A 17,317-nucleotide genomic window follows, 5' to 3' on the forward strand; every position below is an offset into this window, starting at 1 on the left:
GGCAGGCTGGCTGGCTGGCTGGCTGTCGGGCAGGAGGGGGGCGTGGCAGGGGATAGCTAAGGGAGATTGCAGAGAACAGCTGCTGGTATTGGGTCTTACTTTAATGAACTGGCTGGGCATGGGACATAAGTAAATTGGCCAGACTAAAAGAGCTGGAGGTGCAAAGGACTTGCTCTCCCTCTTCTCCTTATCTGGCAAGGTAAGATCTTTGTGTTTTGCCTGGTGGGAAACTGTGGCACATTTGGGTATTTTTTTGAAGATGGGAAGTGGATATCCATGACTGCTCTTTTGACTCATCTTTCCCATTGCACCAATTAGTAGAGTAACCAAGATGCCAGCAGGAGGCAAGTATTTCTTTTACTACACTCCATCTCTGGGTTGTCTACACTGAAAATAAGGGAGCAGGGGTCTTGGAAATGTGACTGAGTAAGAGGGAGAGAGACCAGATAAAGTGGATCTTTATAGCACAGTGGAGAAGAGGAGGGGGCTCTGGAGTTGGATGGACCTGAGAATTTATGTGACTGCAGGCAAGTTATTAACCTTCTCTTGGCCTTAGTTCTCTCATTTGTAAGATGAAGATATAGTACTATTCAGTCTTTTAGTGTTGCTGTGGGAACCAAATGAGATGATGCATGTAAAGTGCCTAGCGGAGTGCTTGCCAGTCAGTGCATGTTCAAATGTTTGCTGTTAGAATTTCTGCTGCTAGTATTCTCATTATCATCATGGAAGCACAATATCACAATATTAATGACTTTTGTGACATTGTCCCAAATGAGCGAGTGTTCCATTTTTGTCATGGGCAGGCTGTGGGGATGTGTCAACATTGTATAATATGTGTGTTGGTTTCCAAGCTTTGTGCCAAGGACTCCTTTCTGGGGCTACTTACAGGGGTGGGCTGGAGGGGTGAGGCTCTGGGATTGCCCACCCAAATGTCATCAGAGAAACTTGAGATTAGTATATGCTATAGAGTGGGCTTCAAGTGAGCCATGGTCTAAGATGTCAGAGAGATAATTGAATACAGCCTTAGGGATGCTGAAAGCTAGGCAAACCCAAGGAGAGGTGATAGTCAAAGACATACAGTTTTTATTGTTTCAGTGACCCTATTTTAGCCTCAACTCTGGCTAATATGAGAAAGCTGGTAAAATTGGAATAATAACACTATCTATTGTATACGGTATTGTTAAGATTCAAATGGAATAATGCTTGCAAATCCTTGTATATTATAGACAGTTTAAAGTTGCATACAGTTACCTAAAGTTTAGTGTCTGGAGCATACTAAGTGAGCAATAAGTGGTAGTAGTAGTGGTTGTTTTTGTTATAAAGAACAATGATATGATAACAAGCAGACTTTTCAGTTCATTGAATGCTGCTCCCAGTCATTGATCTGATAAATGCCTTCCTTTTCTTGAGGAAGACATTCAGGGACATCAGAGTTGTAAAATTGGGACTAAACCACTGGCAAGACTCAATGAGCCCCAGAAACCAATGATTTTTTTCTGGAGCAAAGGGCTTTTCATCTAGGCCTGCCAGTAACTTGGCTGGCTTGTGAATGTTGTGGAACAAAACATAGCTCAGGAACCTGCACTTCTCACAGTTTTCCATAAGGTGGTGCTGCTGCTTCACTTGATACAGGACTGCCCAAGCTCCTGGTAGCTGAGGTTGCTGTCATTTTAAGTATTTATAAACTGAGAAGCTGTGCTGTGTGACTGAGTGGTTTGGTTTGAAAAGAACAGGAATGGAAGGGATATTTGCTCCAGCTTCAAATTTGTTCATTGTTGCCTATCTTCTTTCACCCGATAGCCCCATCTGTGATTCCACATAGCTGGCAATGCATACAAAAGGTCTCCATCATGAATCATATGTTTGTCTCCCAATCTTTCTTATATTGACTTTTGACTGCTAAAATTGTTTCTTGTTTACAGATTTTCTTGCCCCTGAGCTTCAGTAGGACCACTGATATCATCATTTTAGGTGCATTCTCCATACTATCCTGTGGCCATGGCAGATATGTCAATACCCTTACATTCACTGAGATTCAAAAAATTGCTGAGGGAAGAAAATGACCCCCCAAATAGTGGGACGACTTTCTCTGGACCAATGATAGAGACCAGAGAAGAGGTCCAAATTCTGCATTCTCGTGTACAGCCTATAGTCTCAACTTCAGCATCAGACCCTGGAGGAATATCCACACAGCTAATAACATCCCCAGACTTTGACACCATGTCCGCATCTCTTATGGGAGTACCAGACTCTGGAGAATTGTCCCCATCACTGATGCCAGCCTCCAACTCTGGGGAACTGTCCCCGTTGCTAATGCCAGCTTCAGATTCGGAGGCGTTGTCCCCATTGCTAATGCCAACCTCAGACTCTGGGGCCCTGTCCCCATTGCTAATGCCAGCCTCAGATTCTGGACCACTGTCTCCATTGCTGTCTACTTCGGACTATGGACTAATGTCCCCAGGGATGATGACAATTCCTGACTTTGGAACAATGTCCACAGCACTAATGGCAGCACCAGATTCTGCAGAGGTATCACCATTGTCAATGTCAATTCCATCCTCTGGAGTGATGTCTGCACCTATAATGAACACTCCAACCTCTGAAGCGATGTCTACACCATTGATGCTAACCCAAGATCCTGGAGAGATATCCCCACTCCTAATGCCAGATATAAACCCTGGAGTAATGTCCACACAGCCAGTATCAGCTCCAGGCTCTGAAGCAATGTCACCATTGCAAATTACAGATGAAGACACTGAAGCAATGTCCAAAGTTCTAATGACTGCCCTGGCCTCTGGAGAGATATCTTCACTGTTAATGTCAGGCACAGATGCTGAAGCTGTATCCTCACTGATAATGTCAGCCCTAGCTTCTGGAGCAACATCAACCCATCCAACAAGCACCCAAGACCCTGGGGAAATGTCCACCCAACTAATGTTAGGTCCAGACTCTGGAGTAGTGTCCTCGCTGCCAATGTCAACTCCAGGCTCTGGAGCAATGTCCACAACACTCCTGTCAGGTCCAGATGCTGGAGAAATGTTCACACTGACAAAGCCAGCCCAAGATGCTGAAGCAATGTCCCCACTGCTAATGACAGCCTTAACATCTGGAGTGATGCCTACCCAGCTGATGCCATCTCAAAGCTCTGGAGTGTTGTATCCACACTTAACACAAAATCTAGACTCTGAAATCATGTCTACTCCAAAGATAAGAGCAACAGCCTCTGGTGGGGTATCCACACTGCCGGTGAGAGCCTCAGACTCTGGAGCAATGTCCACATCACGAATGAGAGCCCCAGGCTCTGGAAATGTGTCTACATTGCTAAAGACAGTCTCAACCTCTGGAGCATTGTCTACCCAACTGATGACAGTCACAACTTCTGGAACGATGTCCATGGAGCAGATGTCAACTGCAGCCTCTACAGTGATGTCCACACAGGTAGCAATGGCTAGAACTTCTCAAGCAACGTCCACAGGCTTTATGAAAACTACAGCCAATGGGGCAATGTCCACACCACAAATAAAAGTCCCAGCTTCTGGAATGATGCCTACACTGCTAAGGAGAGCTCCAGATTCTGGAGCAATGTCCGCACAGCCATTTACTGCCTCAGCTTCTGAAACAATGCCCATGCCACAAGTGACAGCCTCAGCTTCTGAGTCAATGCCCATACTACAAATGAAAGCGCCTCTCTCTGAAGCAATGCCCATGTCACAAAGAAGAGCCACAGCCTCAGGAGTGACAGCTGTACCACAAACGAGAGCCCCAGCCTCTGAGGCAATACCCACCCCACTGATTACAGCCAAAGCCTCTGGAGTAATGTCCACACTATTAACAAGAGACACAGCCTCAAGAGTGATGTCCATGCCACAAATGAGAGCTATGGCCTCAGAAGCATTGTCTAAGCCACTAACAACATCCAAATCCTCGGAAGCAATGTTCATACAGCAAATGACAACTGCAGCTTCTGGAGAGATATCCACGATACTAATGAAAGACACAGCTTCTGGAAACATGTCCATGCCACAGATGACAGACACTGCCTCTGCAGTGATGCCCATACCACTAATGAGAGCCCATGCCTCTGGAGACATGTCCACACCACAAATGACAGCCTCAGCCTCTGGAACTATATCCACACCTCCAATGAAAGCCCCAGTCCCTGGAGAAATGCCCACAGCAGTAATGAGAGCCACAGCCTCTGGAAAGATGCCTAGGCAGCCGATGAACACCCAAGACTCTGGAGGAGGGATGTCCATGTCACTCATGAGATCTATGACCTCTGAAGGAGTGTCCCCATTGCCGAGGCAAGCCCCAGCCTCTGAAATGATGTCCACACCTAAAATGAGAGCCCCAGCCTCTGGGACAGTTTCTATACCACTAATGAGAGCCTCAGACCCTAGAGAGATGACCCCTCTGCTCAGAAGAGCTTCATCCTCTGGAGAAATGTCCCCACCACTAATGAGACACCCAGCTTCTGGAGAGATAGTCACACCTCTGAGACCCCTAGCTTATGGAGCAATGTCTACACCACAAATGACAGCCACAGTCTCCAGAGGGGTGTCCATACCACAAATGAGGGCTCCAGTCTCTGGAGCCATGTCCACATCGCTCATGAGATCCACAGCCTCTGGAGTAATGTCCATGCCTCAAATGACAGCCAAGGCCTCTGGAGGGGTGTCCATGCCACTGATGAAAACCCCAACATCTGGAGCAACATCCACACCACAAATAATGCCCATGGCTTCTGGAGAGATGTGCACACTATCAATTCACACCTCAGCCTCTGGAGTGATATGCCCGCCACTATTAGGGGCTTCAGACCCTGGAATTATGTCCACATCACTAAGGAGACCCTCAATTTCTGAAGACGTGTCCACAGAGTTAATGAGAGCTCCAGCCTCCAGAAAGATGTCCACTGCACAAACAACAGCCATGGGCTCTAGAGGGATGTCCAAACCATTTATGACAGCCACAGCTTCTGGAACAATGCCCATGCCATTGATGTCAGCCATGGCTTCTGGAGATATGTCTACGCCACTAATTAAAAACATGCCCTCTGGAGCAATGTCAGCACTGCAAACAAGACTCGCAAGTTCTGGATCTATGTCCTTACCACAGACAACTTTCTCAACTTCCGGAGGGTTACCTGCACCACCAATGAGAGCCTCAGGTTCTATAGCAATGTCCACACCGCTTATGAGAGCCACACCCTCCGGAGCAATGTCCATGCCACAAATGACAGCCACAGCCTGTGGAGGGATTTCCACATCGCTAATGAGGGTCCCAGCCCCAGGAGCCATGTCTACACCACAAATGGCAGCTGCAGCCTCTGGAATGATGTCTGCCCTAGACATCAAAGCCACAGACTCTGGAGAAACATCTGCCTCTCATATCAACATCACAGCCTCTAGATCAAAGTCCACACCACAAGTGACTGCCACAACCCCTGAAACAATGAACCCACCACCAAAGGAAGTTCCATCCTTCGGCATGTTGACTCCAGCACTCTGTTACCTCTTAGAAGAGCAGGAAGCAGCCCGGGGTTCATGCTCTGCAGAGGAGGAGATGGAGATTGATGAGGAGAAGCAAATGAAGGGATTTTTGGACGATTCAGAGAAAATGGCATTTCTGGTGTCTCTTCATCTGGGGGCAGCAGAAAGGTGGTCCATTTTGCAAATGGAGGTAGGAAAACCCCTCTCAGATGAAAATAAAATGTTCCTAAGAAGATCACAGGGCTTATATGACTCCCTCTCTGAGATAGACATCCTTAGTGCTGTTCTTTGCCATCCCAAGCAGGGCCAGAAGTCAGTCAGGCAGTATGCCACTGACTTCCTGCTGCTGGCCCGACATTTGTCTTGGTCTGATGCCATTCTACGGACCAGGTTTCTGGAAGGACTCTCAGAAGCTGTTACCACCAAAATGGGCCGGATCTTCCTGAAGGTGGCCGGCAGCCTAAAGGAGCTGATAGACAGGTCTCTCTACACTGAGTGCCAGCTGGCTGAAGAGAAGGATTCCCTGGGAAGCTCAAGCCAGGTTTTTCCATCAGCCTGTAAGCGGAATAATGAGGAGGCAATGGCGAATGAACTGAACTCTCATCAGCAGACTGAGGAGGTAATGATGGAGAAATACACTCAAGGTTTTTGAACAGAAAAATGATGGGGAATACACCCTGCTCCTTTGAGTAGAATAAGGAAGAAGCAAGGGGGAGGCATTGAGCTCCTAGACTATAACCCCCGACCTGGAGTTTCATCAGCAAGCCTAGCTAATGCAATTATTTTGGGTATATTAACCACTTTGAGGAGCAATGCCATGCCCAAGTTATTGAAGGCCTAGAATGGTTAAAGGACTAAGTCTTCTGATTAGGGGGAGCCAGCTGGGCTCAATCCCAACTCTCCACTTATTCCAAGTCTAATTCTAAGGGAGGGGTCATCTTTTGGGGGCTGGATCTCACCTGCAGCCACTGTGCTATGGACCCAGGTCACTAGGGAATTTGGCTACCCTAGTCCTTGGTCACACTTTCTACAAGTAAGGTAATTAGCCAAGTTCTTTGATCTGCTAAGTTACTGAAATTATCCAGGAAGAACACCCCTTGTCACAATAAGTGTGGCTCTCACCTCTGCTGTTTTTTTTTCTGTTTTTCTCATTCCCAGCACCAGCATGTTCCCAAACGCTGTTACTACCTGAAAGAGCATGGAGACCCCCAAGAAAGTCTGCATGACCACCTTCGACAGAGCACAGGCCATCAGAAGGCCCCCACTGACAAGTAATGTTCCCTGGATTCTTCTGTGATTTCTAACTTGGCTGCTAACTCGAGGACTGGTTCCTGGACCCATTCCATTCAATTACATCATAAACCTTGTGGCCTTTCCCCTTCAGCCTCCCCTTCCAGGCACATCCTACTCTATCTTCCACTTGGCTGACATAACCTTCTCTTTCACCCCATATGCCTGTGACCTGTCTTGACAGAGTGTGGACTTCAAGAGTAATGTATGAGGTTTTGAACTCCCATTACCATTAAGGCCAGTTTTAGTTCTTGGTCCAGGGTGATGTCTAGGCAGGGGAAACCATTTCCTACCTCAAAAACACTTTAGAGTGTCTTGCCATGTGTCATCAGGCAAACTTGAGGATGCCCTGGTATCCATTTCACCTGGCAGGAGAGCCTATAAGGAGATTGATGCCCACTCCTATACCACCCTCTTCACCTAGTAGACCTGCCCTTGTATGCCCCAAATCATAATATCTAAAATGGTTCTCCAGGATCCTTGCCCTGTTTATAGTCTCCATCTTGAACCATTCGTTTTGATCCATTATAATAATCATAGTAATGGCTAACATTTATCAACTATATACTCTGTGACAGGTACTGCACTAAACTCTTGACAAGTACCATCTCTCTACATTCTTGCCATAACCCAACTTGTTCTTGCATTGTCAACTTCTGACCTCTTGATCTGTTGTGTGTGGTCATTGTCTTGTCCTTCAGTGTCAAATCTCTAGCTCTTACCTCTGGGTGACCTCCTCAGTTGTTAGTTGCTCTCACTCCCCTTAGCTGTTGTGCTTCATGGCCAGCACTCTTGATAAGGGTCTTGGTCTTTTAACAGACATAGATAGTTGGAACATAGTGTGAACAGTGTTTGCCTTCAGGTGGTGGGATTATGGGTGTTTTTATTTTCTTTTTTCTACTTCTCTGTACTTTCCAAATTTTCCACAGTAAGCATGTAATACATTTGTTATCGTAAAAGTAAATAAACTTCATTTATGAAAAAATTTAACTGTAGCTAACAGAATTTGATTTATTGAGTCTTTCATTCAGTTAATATTTACTATCTAACATGTGCCAGGCACTGTTTTGGGGACAGACAGATAAGAACTCTCATTGAATGAACACTTTACTCCAATGGAAGGAGAAGACAGACAATAAACAAGAAAGTATATAAGAAAGATAGGTTGAAATTGTGGTGAAGGTTATGAAGGCAAAAAATCAGGATGATGGAGCATTTGATACTAACAAGGTCAATTTATTTATTCAATAATAGTCCATGTAATTGGGTTACTCAAATATCTGTTACAAACAGTAGGGTAGACATGATTAGAAACATATTTTAGAATACTGACTTGGTAACAGTTTAGAGGCAGGATGGGGAAGGGATCAGAAAGTAGTGATGAACTACCTACTGCAATAGTACAGGTGAATGACTCAACCAGATGACTCAATCTAGGGCTATAGCTGTAGAGATAGCAAAAGAGAGATGGAGACCAACCCCCCTCTGAGGACTCAAGTCCACTGTTCCATTACCCGAAACATTGGGTCTGATTCTAGGAAGAGGAAAATGATTCTAAGAAAGAAAAAAAAAAAAAAAAACAAAGATTGGCAAACAAATTGGTAGCCCCATGGTAATATAGATAAGAATCTGGCTCTGTGGCTGCCAGCAGCTGCATCAATCACCAGTGCTGTTGTGTTGGGAAAAAGAGGGTGCAATAAGCTGGGAAACTCAAATTTCAGGCAGGGTGGCAGTTGGCCCTCTGGGGACCCGGCTTTCCCCTCCTCTCTGGCCTTGTTGGCTCATACCTGGCCTAGTCCAGGCCCTAATGAACTCCCGATGTCTGTGTACAGCCAGGGCTGCTCTTAGCTTGGAAAAGCACTGTTGGCTTTATTTTCTACTGAAAAAGAAATTGATAATACAGAATCACAAATTGTATCTGGAAAATATGGGAAGGAAAAAGTCTTTAAAAATAAAACTGATTATTTTATACCTGTGACAATGGAGAAGAATAATATTCTTTCTTTGTTTTTCTCTTTAGACTTTCTTCTTCCCTTTGCTTTTGCCTCTCCACTCCTTAAAGCTAACATAACTAGAGATAAATGGAATAAATGAAGCTTACTTATACCCTGCTAGAGCTCAGTCCCTGCTCCTCTACCCACCCCAAAGGTTATATTTAGAAATGTTTCGAGAGCCACTCAGTATCTACATGGAGTTGAGCCATCATATGCCCAAGTACTTGAAACTATTTTGTCTGCCGTAAAATGGTGTTTCGAGTTTCTCCAGGCCTCACTGGACCATGGGTGAAAATAGTGTCATAAACAGTAAAAACTGACCCCTGCCCCACCTATATGTTCTAGGATCTCAACCCTTTGAAGCTTTACTCCAGTTATTTGTGGAAGACCCCAGCAGTTTCCCATATTCTGAGACAGTCCTCTCCTGTTGTTCTTTTCTTCCTATACTGCCTTGTGGAGGTCAACTGCTCACATTGCCAAGTGAGGGCAGCCTCTTTTCCCTTCCTCAGCTGCTGATGGGTTCCTCTGGCTGAGGGAACACAGAGGACCTGTTGGGGTGTGACATGGATTCTGCAAATCCAAAATGGGCCTGAATGGAGCTGCCCTCTCTTCAGGCAGCTTTGGCTAAAGCCACTGATGGGTTCATAATGGGGGTGGAGAGTTGGAGGGGTAGGGATTTAGGGTCATGGAATGCGGTGGGTGGGGTAGTAATTCCCCTCTCTATTCTGTGCCACACTTTGTCACTTCGAAATAACATTACTTCTATCCTGTATCTCAGTGAGGCTTGTGTGGGAAGAATGGCTTCAGTTTTTTCCTGTAGCAACCTCTCCCCTCCCACCCCAGCTGCTCCCATTGCCCCAACTCAGAATTTCAGACTTGGTTCCTGTGTCTGGAGAACAAAAGCCATCAAATCCTCTATTCAAACCCAATCTTTGGCTCTGATTTCCAAATCCTTCTACCTTGTCTCTATCCCTGCCCCTAAGGCAACTTAGGTCCACAGATCTCTTCAAAAACACTATCCTCCTAGTGAACAGATGCCAAGAACTTTCTCCACACGCCCAGTTTTTGCAGCCCAGATGGAAGGAAAATATCACCCTGTCCTGTTCCTCCATCCTTCTGCCATCCTTTCACCCACCACTTGATCTCTGTCTCTGCCCTTCAGGGACTGATAGCATATAAAACCTCTTAAAGACAACTTTCTTGATGCAAGGACAGGCTCAGGCTGCCAATGAATGACCGATGTTTCAGACAGTTTCCAGACACACTTTCCAGACAAAATGAGTCTCATTTTGGGCTCAGCCGAGATCCCACTACACTGGACTAGTTTGATCAGATCAAATACAGGACTTTTTCTCCTCGTTTTTTCCAATAGGCTTAAGGCACTGTGAACCTCATTCTCCAACCAGAATATTAAATATAAAATAAGTTGCCCTACCTCACAGGATAGAGAGATATTTTTGTGTGGATCATGTGTTTTCTTCCTTCCCACCTGGTCTGAAAATTGTGCATCTTGAACAGTTATGGGGCAGGGAAGCAGGCTGCTTGATCCCTTGTGATCTAATGGAGGAGTTATAGGAAAATAGATATTGTAAGAGGTTGAAATGACCACTGGAGAAGAAGATCTGACTTCGAGTGCCTTTGTCTCTCCCTCTGACAAGCTGGGTAGTTCTAAATAGGCCACTTTACCTTTAAGGACCTCCGTTTCCTCATCGCCAAAATGGGGATAATCATCACCATCCTGCTAACCTCACAGCTTCGTAGATAAAGGTTGTAAAACTGTTTAGAAAAATCAAATGCAAGATGTACAATTATAAAATCTTGTTATTATATGTAAACCTAAGCTCAGCCCTGAGGAGGTTAGGAAGTGGGTGGGATAGGACTAGTTGGGACATATTCAGCATTCACTCTCTTCAGGGATTCTATTTAAACTATGGGGGAAGATCTAAAAGTAAATCATTGATTGAAGACTGGCAAAAGCCACAGTTTAATATTAGCATCTGTGGAGTACTTACCAGGGGCTCAAGTTCTGGACTGCTTTATCTGGATCATCCCATGTAATCTTAAAAACAGCAGTGAGAAGCTATGCTCTTATTAATCTTATTTTATAGACCAAAAACCTGTGGCACGGAAATGTTAAGTAACTGGCACAAGGCTACAGAGCTAAAAACTAGTAGAGGTGGGATTTGAACATGTGCAGACTGACCCCAGAACCCAATCCCCCACCCCCACCAAATGCACATGCAACCATTCTACTATATATACATGGCTTCATTATTCAAAATCAGATGGCCACTGTGAAGATTTACCCTGTTCCCTTGAACAAATTTGCCACCCAACAGTGGCCAACATTTGAAGCTCATAAAGTCTGAGGCCTGAACAAAAAGAGCCCTGCTTCCTTCCTTCCCTATCTTAGATCCAGATGTGAATCCTCCTATAGATATTTGGAGAAAGTCTTTAATACTCAAAGAAAAGAATGAATCATTGTGGGATGTTATTGAGCCCAGGAGGTTCTGTCCAGGTGTTAGCTGCATTCCCAGAGTGGAGCAGTCTCTCTTCCGAGCTCTGGCCTGAAAAAAAAAATACATCTTGGGCTCAGGAATATGTGGAAAGGTATAGGACTCTGAAAATGGAAGGGACTTTTGTGGTTATACCAAGAGCTGTCTCTTCTTTCTCAGAACTTGTTTTTCCCTCTTTGTTACTTCTCTCTCAGGAAATGGGGGAAGTGGATAAGGAAGAAAATGATCAATCATTTAGATATTCCATGCCCCTGCCTTCCAAAGTTCCCCTTCACCCCTTGAAAGTGATACTAGTTCTAACATTGGGGTGAGTGATACATTAAAACGGCACCAGACACTTCAGATTTAAGCAACTTGATAGAGATAATTTGGAGTGGTTTCTCTCATAATAAACTTGTTGAATAAAGTGTGGGGAAAAAATCTCATGGCTGAGCCTGAAACAATGGGAAATCCCAGGGGGAGAAAAAGGAAGAGGGATCTTAATGGCAGACCAATAAGCTCTTGATCCCTCCATGGTGGATGTGGCAGAGTAAGAAGAGATATAGGCAAGCTTCAGTGGAATATATACACAGCACTTGAGCAGCTAAACTGTGAATCTCTAATTCTATACACTGCTCAACTATTATTTAAGAGTCAGTATGGAACACAGCCGTTTTCCAACAAAGACTGAGTCAATTCACAATTCATAGAAAAGGTGCTGCCCTTTGAGTGGGGTTGGGCTTCCAAAACTGGCAAAATTTAAAAAGCTAAAAATCTCCCACCCCTTGAAAATATTTGCTGAGAATTTCACTGGCCTAAGCACTGATGTATAAATGGATATTGAATATACTGACCCTTGCTTTCCCATAATATCCTTCAATATCTTTTTAAAAAGTGGTGTTTTTGGTCAGAATTTTATTGAGGTATAATTCACATACAACACAATCCATCCATTTAAAGTGCAACCATCACTACAATCTAATTTTAGAATATTCTCATCACCTCAAAAAGAAACCTGTACTCATTAAATAGTCACCACCCATTATCCTCTCCCACCAGCCCTCAGAAACCACAAATCTACTTTCTGTCTCTATAGATTTACTTATTCTGGACTCTTCATACAAATGGAATTGACTGTTATATGTGGGCTTTTGTTCTTTCACCTATTATAATGTTTTTAAGGTTCATCCATGTAGCGTATATTGTCATTTCATTCCCTTTTAGCTGAATGATATTGAATTGTATGAATATACACATTTTGCTCAAACATTAATCATTTGATAGACATTTTGGTTGTTTCCATCTTTTGGATATTATGAATACTGCTGCTATGAACATTCTTGCACAAGTTTTTATGTGAACACACATTTTCATTTCCTTCAGGTACACACCTAGGAGGGAAATTGCTGGAGCATATGATAAGTCTATGTTTAACCATTTGAGGAACTGCCAAGCTGTTTTCCAAAGTGGCTACACCATTTTCGATTCCCATCAGCAGTATATGAGGGATCCAAGTTTTCTACATCTTAATCAACAGTTGTTTAGATCTGTTTTTTAAAATTTATTATTATTCTATATTATTTTTAGGTATACAGTACAATGGTTAGACATTTATATAATTTGTAAGGTGATGTCCCGATTACTCTATCACACATCTGAAACTACACACAACCATGACAATAATATTATATTCCCTATGCTATACTCTAAATTCCCTTGACTGTTTTGTAACTACTAATTTGTATTTCTTTATCCCTTCCCCCTTTTCATCAAGGCCTCCCAACCCCCTTTCCATCTGGCAATCACTAGTTTACTATCTGTATTTGTGAGTCTGTTTTTTCTTTAGTTTGTTCATTTCTTTTATTCCTTAGATTCTTTATATAAGTAAAATCATATGGCATTATCTTTCTCTGTCTGGTTTATTTCACTCAGCATAATACTCTCTAGGTCCATTCATATTATTGCAAAAGGGAAGATTACATTTTTTAAATGGCTGAGTAATATTCTATTGTATATACGTACCATAACTTCTTTATCCAGTCATCTATTGATGGGTACTTAGGTTGCTTCCATGTCTTGGCAATTGCGAACAGTGCTGCCATGAACATAGGGGTGCAGAGATCATTAAGAACTAGTGTTTTGGTTTTCTTCGGATAAATACCCAGAAGTAGAATGGCTATGTCAATAGGTAGTTCTATTTTTTTAATTTGATTTTTTAAAAAAAAATTATTTTAATTAGTTTCAAGTATACAGTACATTGGTTAAACATCTATACAGTTCATAAAACGGTTCCCCCGCCACCAATTGCTCCCTCCCTCCCCTGACCCTCCATTTAGCCGACGTATTAACGATGACTGCGTTCCCTATACCATGCTCCCCAACCCCGTGACCAACCATTAGCTACTAATTTGTACTTCTTTAACCCTTCACCCCATTCTCCCAGCCCCCCAACCCCCCTCCCCTCTGTCCATCACCAAATTGTCCACTATATTTGTGAGTCTGTTTTTGATTAGTTGGTTCTTTTTATTCGTTAGATTCCTCATATAAGTGAAATCATATAGTGTTTATCTTTCTCTGTCTGACTCAAATACCTTCTAGGTCCATCAAAGCAATATCTTTTTCCATCCCCTTCCTTTTAGTCTGTGTATATCTTTCAATCTGAAGTGAGTTTCCTGTAGGCAGCATATGAAGGGGTCTTGCTCTCTCATCTTTTCAGCTGCTCTATCTTTTGGTTGGAGCACGTAATTCTTTTTCATTTGAGGTACCTATTGGTAGGAATGAGTCATTACCACTCTTTATTCCTGTTCTTGATACATGTTTTTTCTTCTTAAAGAAGTTCCTCCAACATTTCCTATAATACTGGCTTTGTGGTGGTCAATGTCTTATGGGTGGTCCCTTATAAGTAACTATCTGTTTTCCTCTTGCTGCTTTTAATATTCTTACTTTGTATTTAACCTTTGGCATTTTAATTATGATGTTTCTTGGTGTGGGCCTCTTTGGATCCCTGATTTTTGGAATTATCTGAGCTTTAATTTCCTTCACCAGGTTAGGGAAGTTTTTCCATCATTATTTCTTCAAAAAACTGTTCAACATCTTGAGTTTCTTTAGTTACGCAATTAGATGGATATTTGGACCCTTAATTGTGTCCCATATGCTCCTTAAATTATTTTTATAGTCTTGGCATCTTATCTCTTGCCATTCTCATTGAGTGTCCTTGGTTTTCCCATTCTCTGGATAGAATAGAGCATTCTTTTCTTTATTCACTCTTTTTATTCCTTTGTTTATTCCATTTAATATACTTCTCATCTCAGATAATGTGTTCTTCATTTCAGACTGGTTCCCTTTTTATGTTTTTTTATCTTTTTGTTGAAGTTCTCACTGAATTTAACCAAAAGTTCATTGAACATCTTAATAATCAGTGTTTCGAATTCTGCATCTGTTAAATTACTTAACTCCATTATATCTGGATCTCCGTTCTGCTCTCTCATATGGTTTCTGCTTCTTTGTCTTCCCATTTTGGCTGTCTTTCTGTGTCTGTTTTTATGTACTAAGCAAAGCTCCTAAGTCTCCTGGTCTTATTAGAGAGGATTGTGAAGTAGGTATCCAGTGGCACAGTCCTGAGAGGGGCTCAGCTACAGGCCAAATTTAGCTCAAGCCTCTGCCCCTCCAGGGCCACCTGTTAAGATTAAGCAAGGAATCTTACTTCAAAAGTTACTTCAAAAGGCCACACCAGAAACCAAGTCCAGCTGCCTCCAGTGTGAGTCTAGGCAGTGCTCAGCAAGGAGCACCTGATTCACTGAAGATACACCTGGATGTGGATTGGATGGGACTGTGAGTTGGGGGAGGCGGGGTTTAGGTGGAGTGACCTCTGTTATCCAGTCTGATGACCTCATGGCAATGGCGGCGCTGTGTCCTTGCACTGGAGTGGGGAGGGCTCAACAGAGAACAATGGATACCACTGGCACTTCTGTACAGGGTGAGTCTCACCTCGGCCCTCACTCTAGGTAGTTCTATTTTTAATTTTTTGAGGAACCTCCAGACTGTTTTCCATAGTAGCTATATCAATTTGCAGTCCCACTAGCAGTGTATGAGGGTTCCATTTTCTCTGTGTCCTCTCCAACACTCATTATTATTTGTCCTGTTGACAGCAGCTATTCTATGTGTGAGATGGTATTTCATTGTGGGTTTTTTTTTGCATTACCTTAATTGCTAGCAATGTTGAGCATCCTTGCATATGTTTGTTGACCATTTATATATGTCCTCTAAGAAGTCTCTTTTCAGATCCTCTGCCCGTTTTTTAATTGGATCATTTTTTTGTTATTATTGACTTGTGTGAGTTTTTTTGTATATTTTAGATATTAGGCCCTTATAGGAGGTGTTGCTTACAAATATATTTTCCCATTTGATGGTTATCCCTTTATCTTGTTGACGGTTTCTTCTGCTATGCAGAAGCTATTTAGCTTGATGTAGTCCCATTCATTTATTTTTGCTTTTACTTCCCTTGCCTTTGACATCAAATTCTTAGAATCCTGTTTAAGTCCAAGGTCCATGAGTTTAGTCCCTATGTTTTCTTTGATGCAATTTATTGTTTCAGGTCTTATATTCAGGTCCTTAATCCATTTTGAGTTAATTTCGGTGTGTGGTGATAGACAATAGTCTAGTTTCATTCTTTGGCAGGTGGTTTTCCAGTTTTCCCAGCGCCATTTTTTTTACGTCTTTATCGAAATATAATACACAATTAGTCGCTTGTATTTACATTGTACAATTAAATTATAGTCAACATACAATAATTTATTAGTCTCAGTTGTACAGTATAGTGATCAGAGATCCACATAAGTCACAAAGCGATAACCCCACTAAATCTAGTGCTCTCCTTCCCCCTTATGTATTTATTACAACATTGTTAGCCATACTCCTCATTCTACACTCTACATCTCCATGTCTATTCTGCAACTATCCATTCATACTTCTTGATCCCCTTGCCTTTATTCCCTGGCCCCTGAATCCCCCTCCCATCTAGTAGCCCTCAAAATATTCTCTGTATCTATGAGTTTATTTTCGCTATTGTTGTTGTTTATTTTGTTCTTTAGATTCCACGTGTATGTGAAATCATGCGATATTTGTCTTTCTCTATCTGACCCATTTCATTCTGTGCAATACCCTCTAGGTCCATCAAGGCAATACTTTTTCCATTCCCTTCTTTTTAGTCTGTGTATGTCTTTTAATCTGAAGTGAGTCTCTTGTAGACAGCATATGTAGGGGTCTTGTTTTCTTATTCATTCAGTCATTCCATCTTTTGGTTGGAGCACTTAATTCTTTTTCCATTTGAGGAACTTCTTGATAGAAATGTAGTTATTACCATCCTTTATTCGTGTTTTTGATACATATTTTTCTTCTTAAAGTCTCTCCAAAATTTTCTGTAATACTGGTTTGATGTTGATGAATTCATTTAGCTTATTTCTGTCTAGGAAGCTATTTATCCATCCTTTGACTCTAAATGATAGCTTTGCTGGATAAAGTATTCTTGATTGTAGATCCTGGGTTTTCATCACGTTGAATATTTTGTGCCAAGTCCTTCTATCCTGCACAGTTTCTTTTGAGAAATCAGCTGCCAGTCTTGTGAGTGCTCCATTGTAGGTAACTAACTGCTTTTCTCTTGCTGCTTTTAAGATTCTCTCTTTGTATTTAACATTTGGCATTTTAATAATGATGTGTCTTGGTGTGAGCCTCTTTGGGTTCCTGGTTTTTGGGACTCTCTGAGCTTCTTGGGGTTGTATGTCTGTTTCCTTCACCAGGTTAAGGAAGTTTTCCATCATTCTTTCTTCAAATAGCTCTTCAATGTCCTGTTTTCTTTCAGGTACCTCTATGACATGGATATTTTTGCATTTAATATTGTCTCATAGTCTCCTGAAATTATTGTTATAGTCTTGGCTTCTTTTTTCTTGCTATTCTGATTGAGAATCCTTGGCTTCCCCATCCTCTATATAGGTCATTCAATCTTCTTCTTTATACACTCTATTTATTCCATTTAATATACTTCTCATTT

General features: G+C 42.4%; 1 protein-coding gene across 1 annotated transcript; it reads left to right on the plus strand.

Annotated features, from left to right (window-relative positions):
- Nucleotides 1-1,936: 1,936 nt before the first annotated feature.
- On the plus strand, nt 1,937-7,642 carry RTL9 (retrotransposon Gag like 9). The gene is made up of 2 exons (XM_025050557.1): nt 1,937-6,111; nt 6,651-7,642. Exons 1-2 carry the CDS (start codon nt 1,999-2,001, stop codon nt 6,765-6,767), a joined length of 4,230 nt encoding a protein of 1,409 aa, XP_024906325.1. The 5' UTR covers nt 1,937-1,998; the 3' UTR covers nt 6,768-7,642.
- The last annotated feature ends 9,675 nt before the right edge of the window (nt 7,643-17,317 follow it).

Source organism: Pteropus alecto, unplaced genomic scaffold (assembly GCF_000325575.1).
Source record: "Pteropus alecto unplaced genomic scaffold, ASM32557v1 scaffold107, whole genome shotgun sequence".
Lineage (NCBI taxonomy): Eukaryota > Metazoa > Chordata > Mammalia > Chiroptera > Pteropodidae > Pteropus > Pteropus alecto.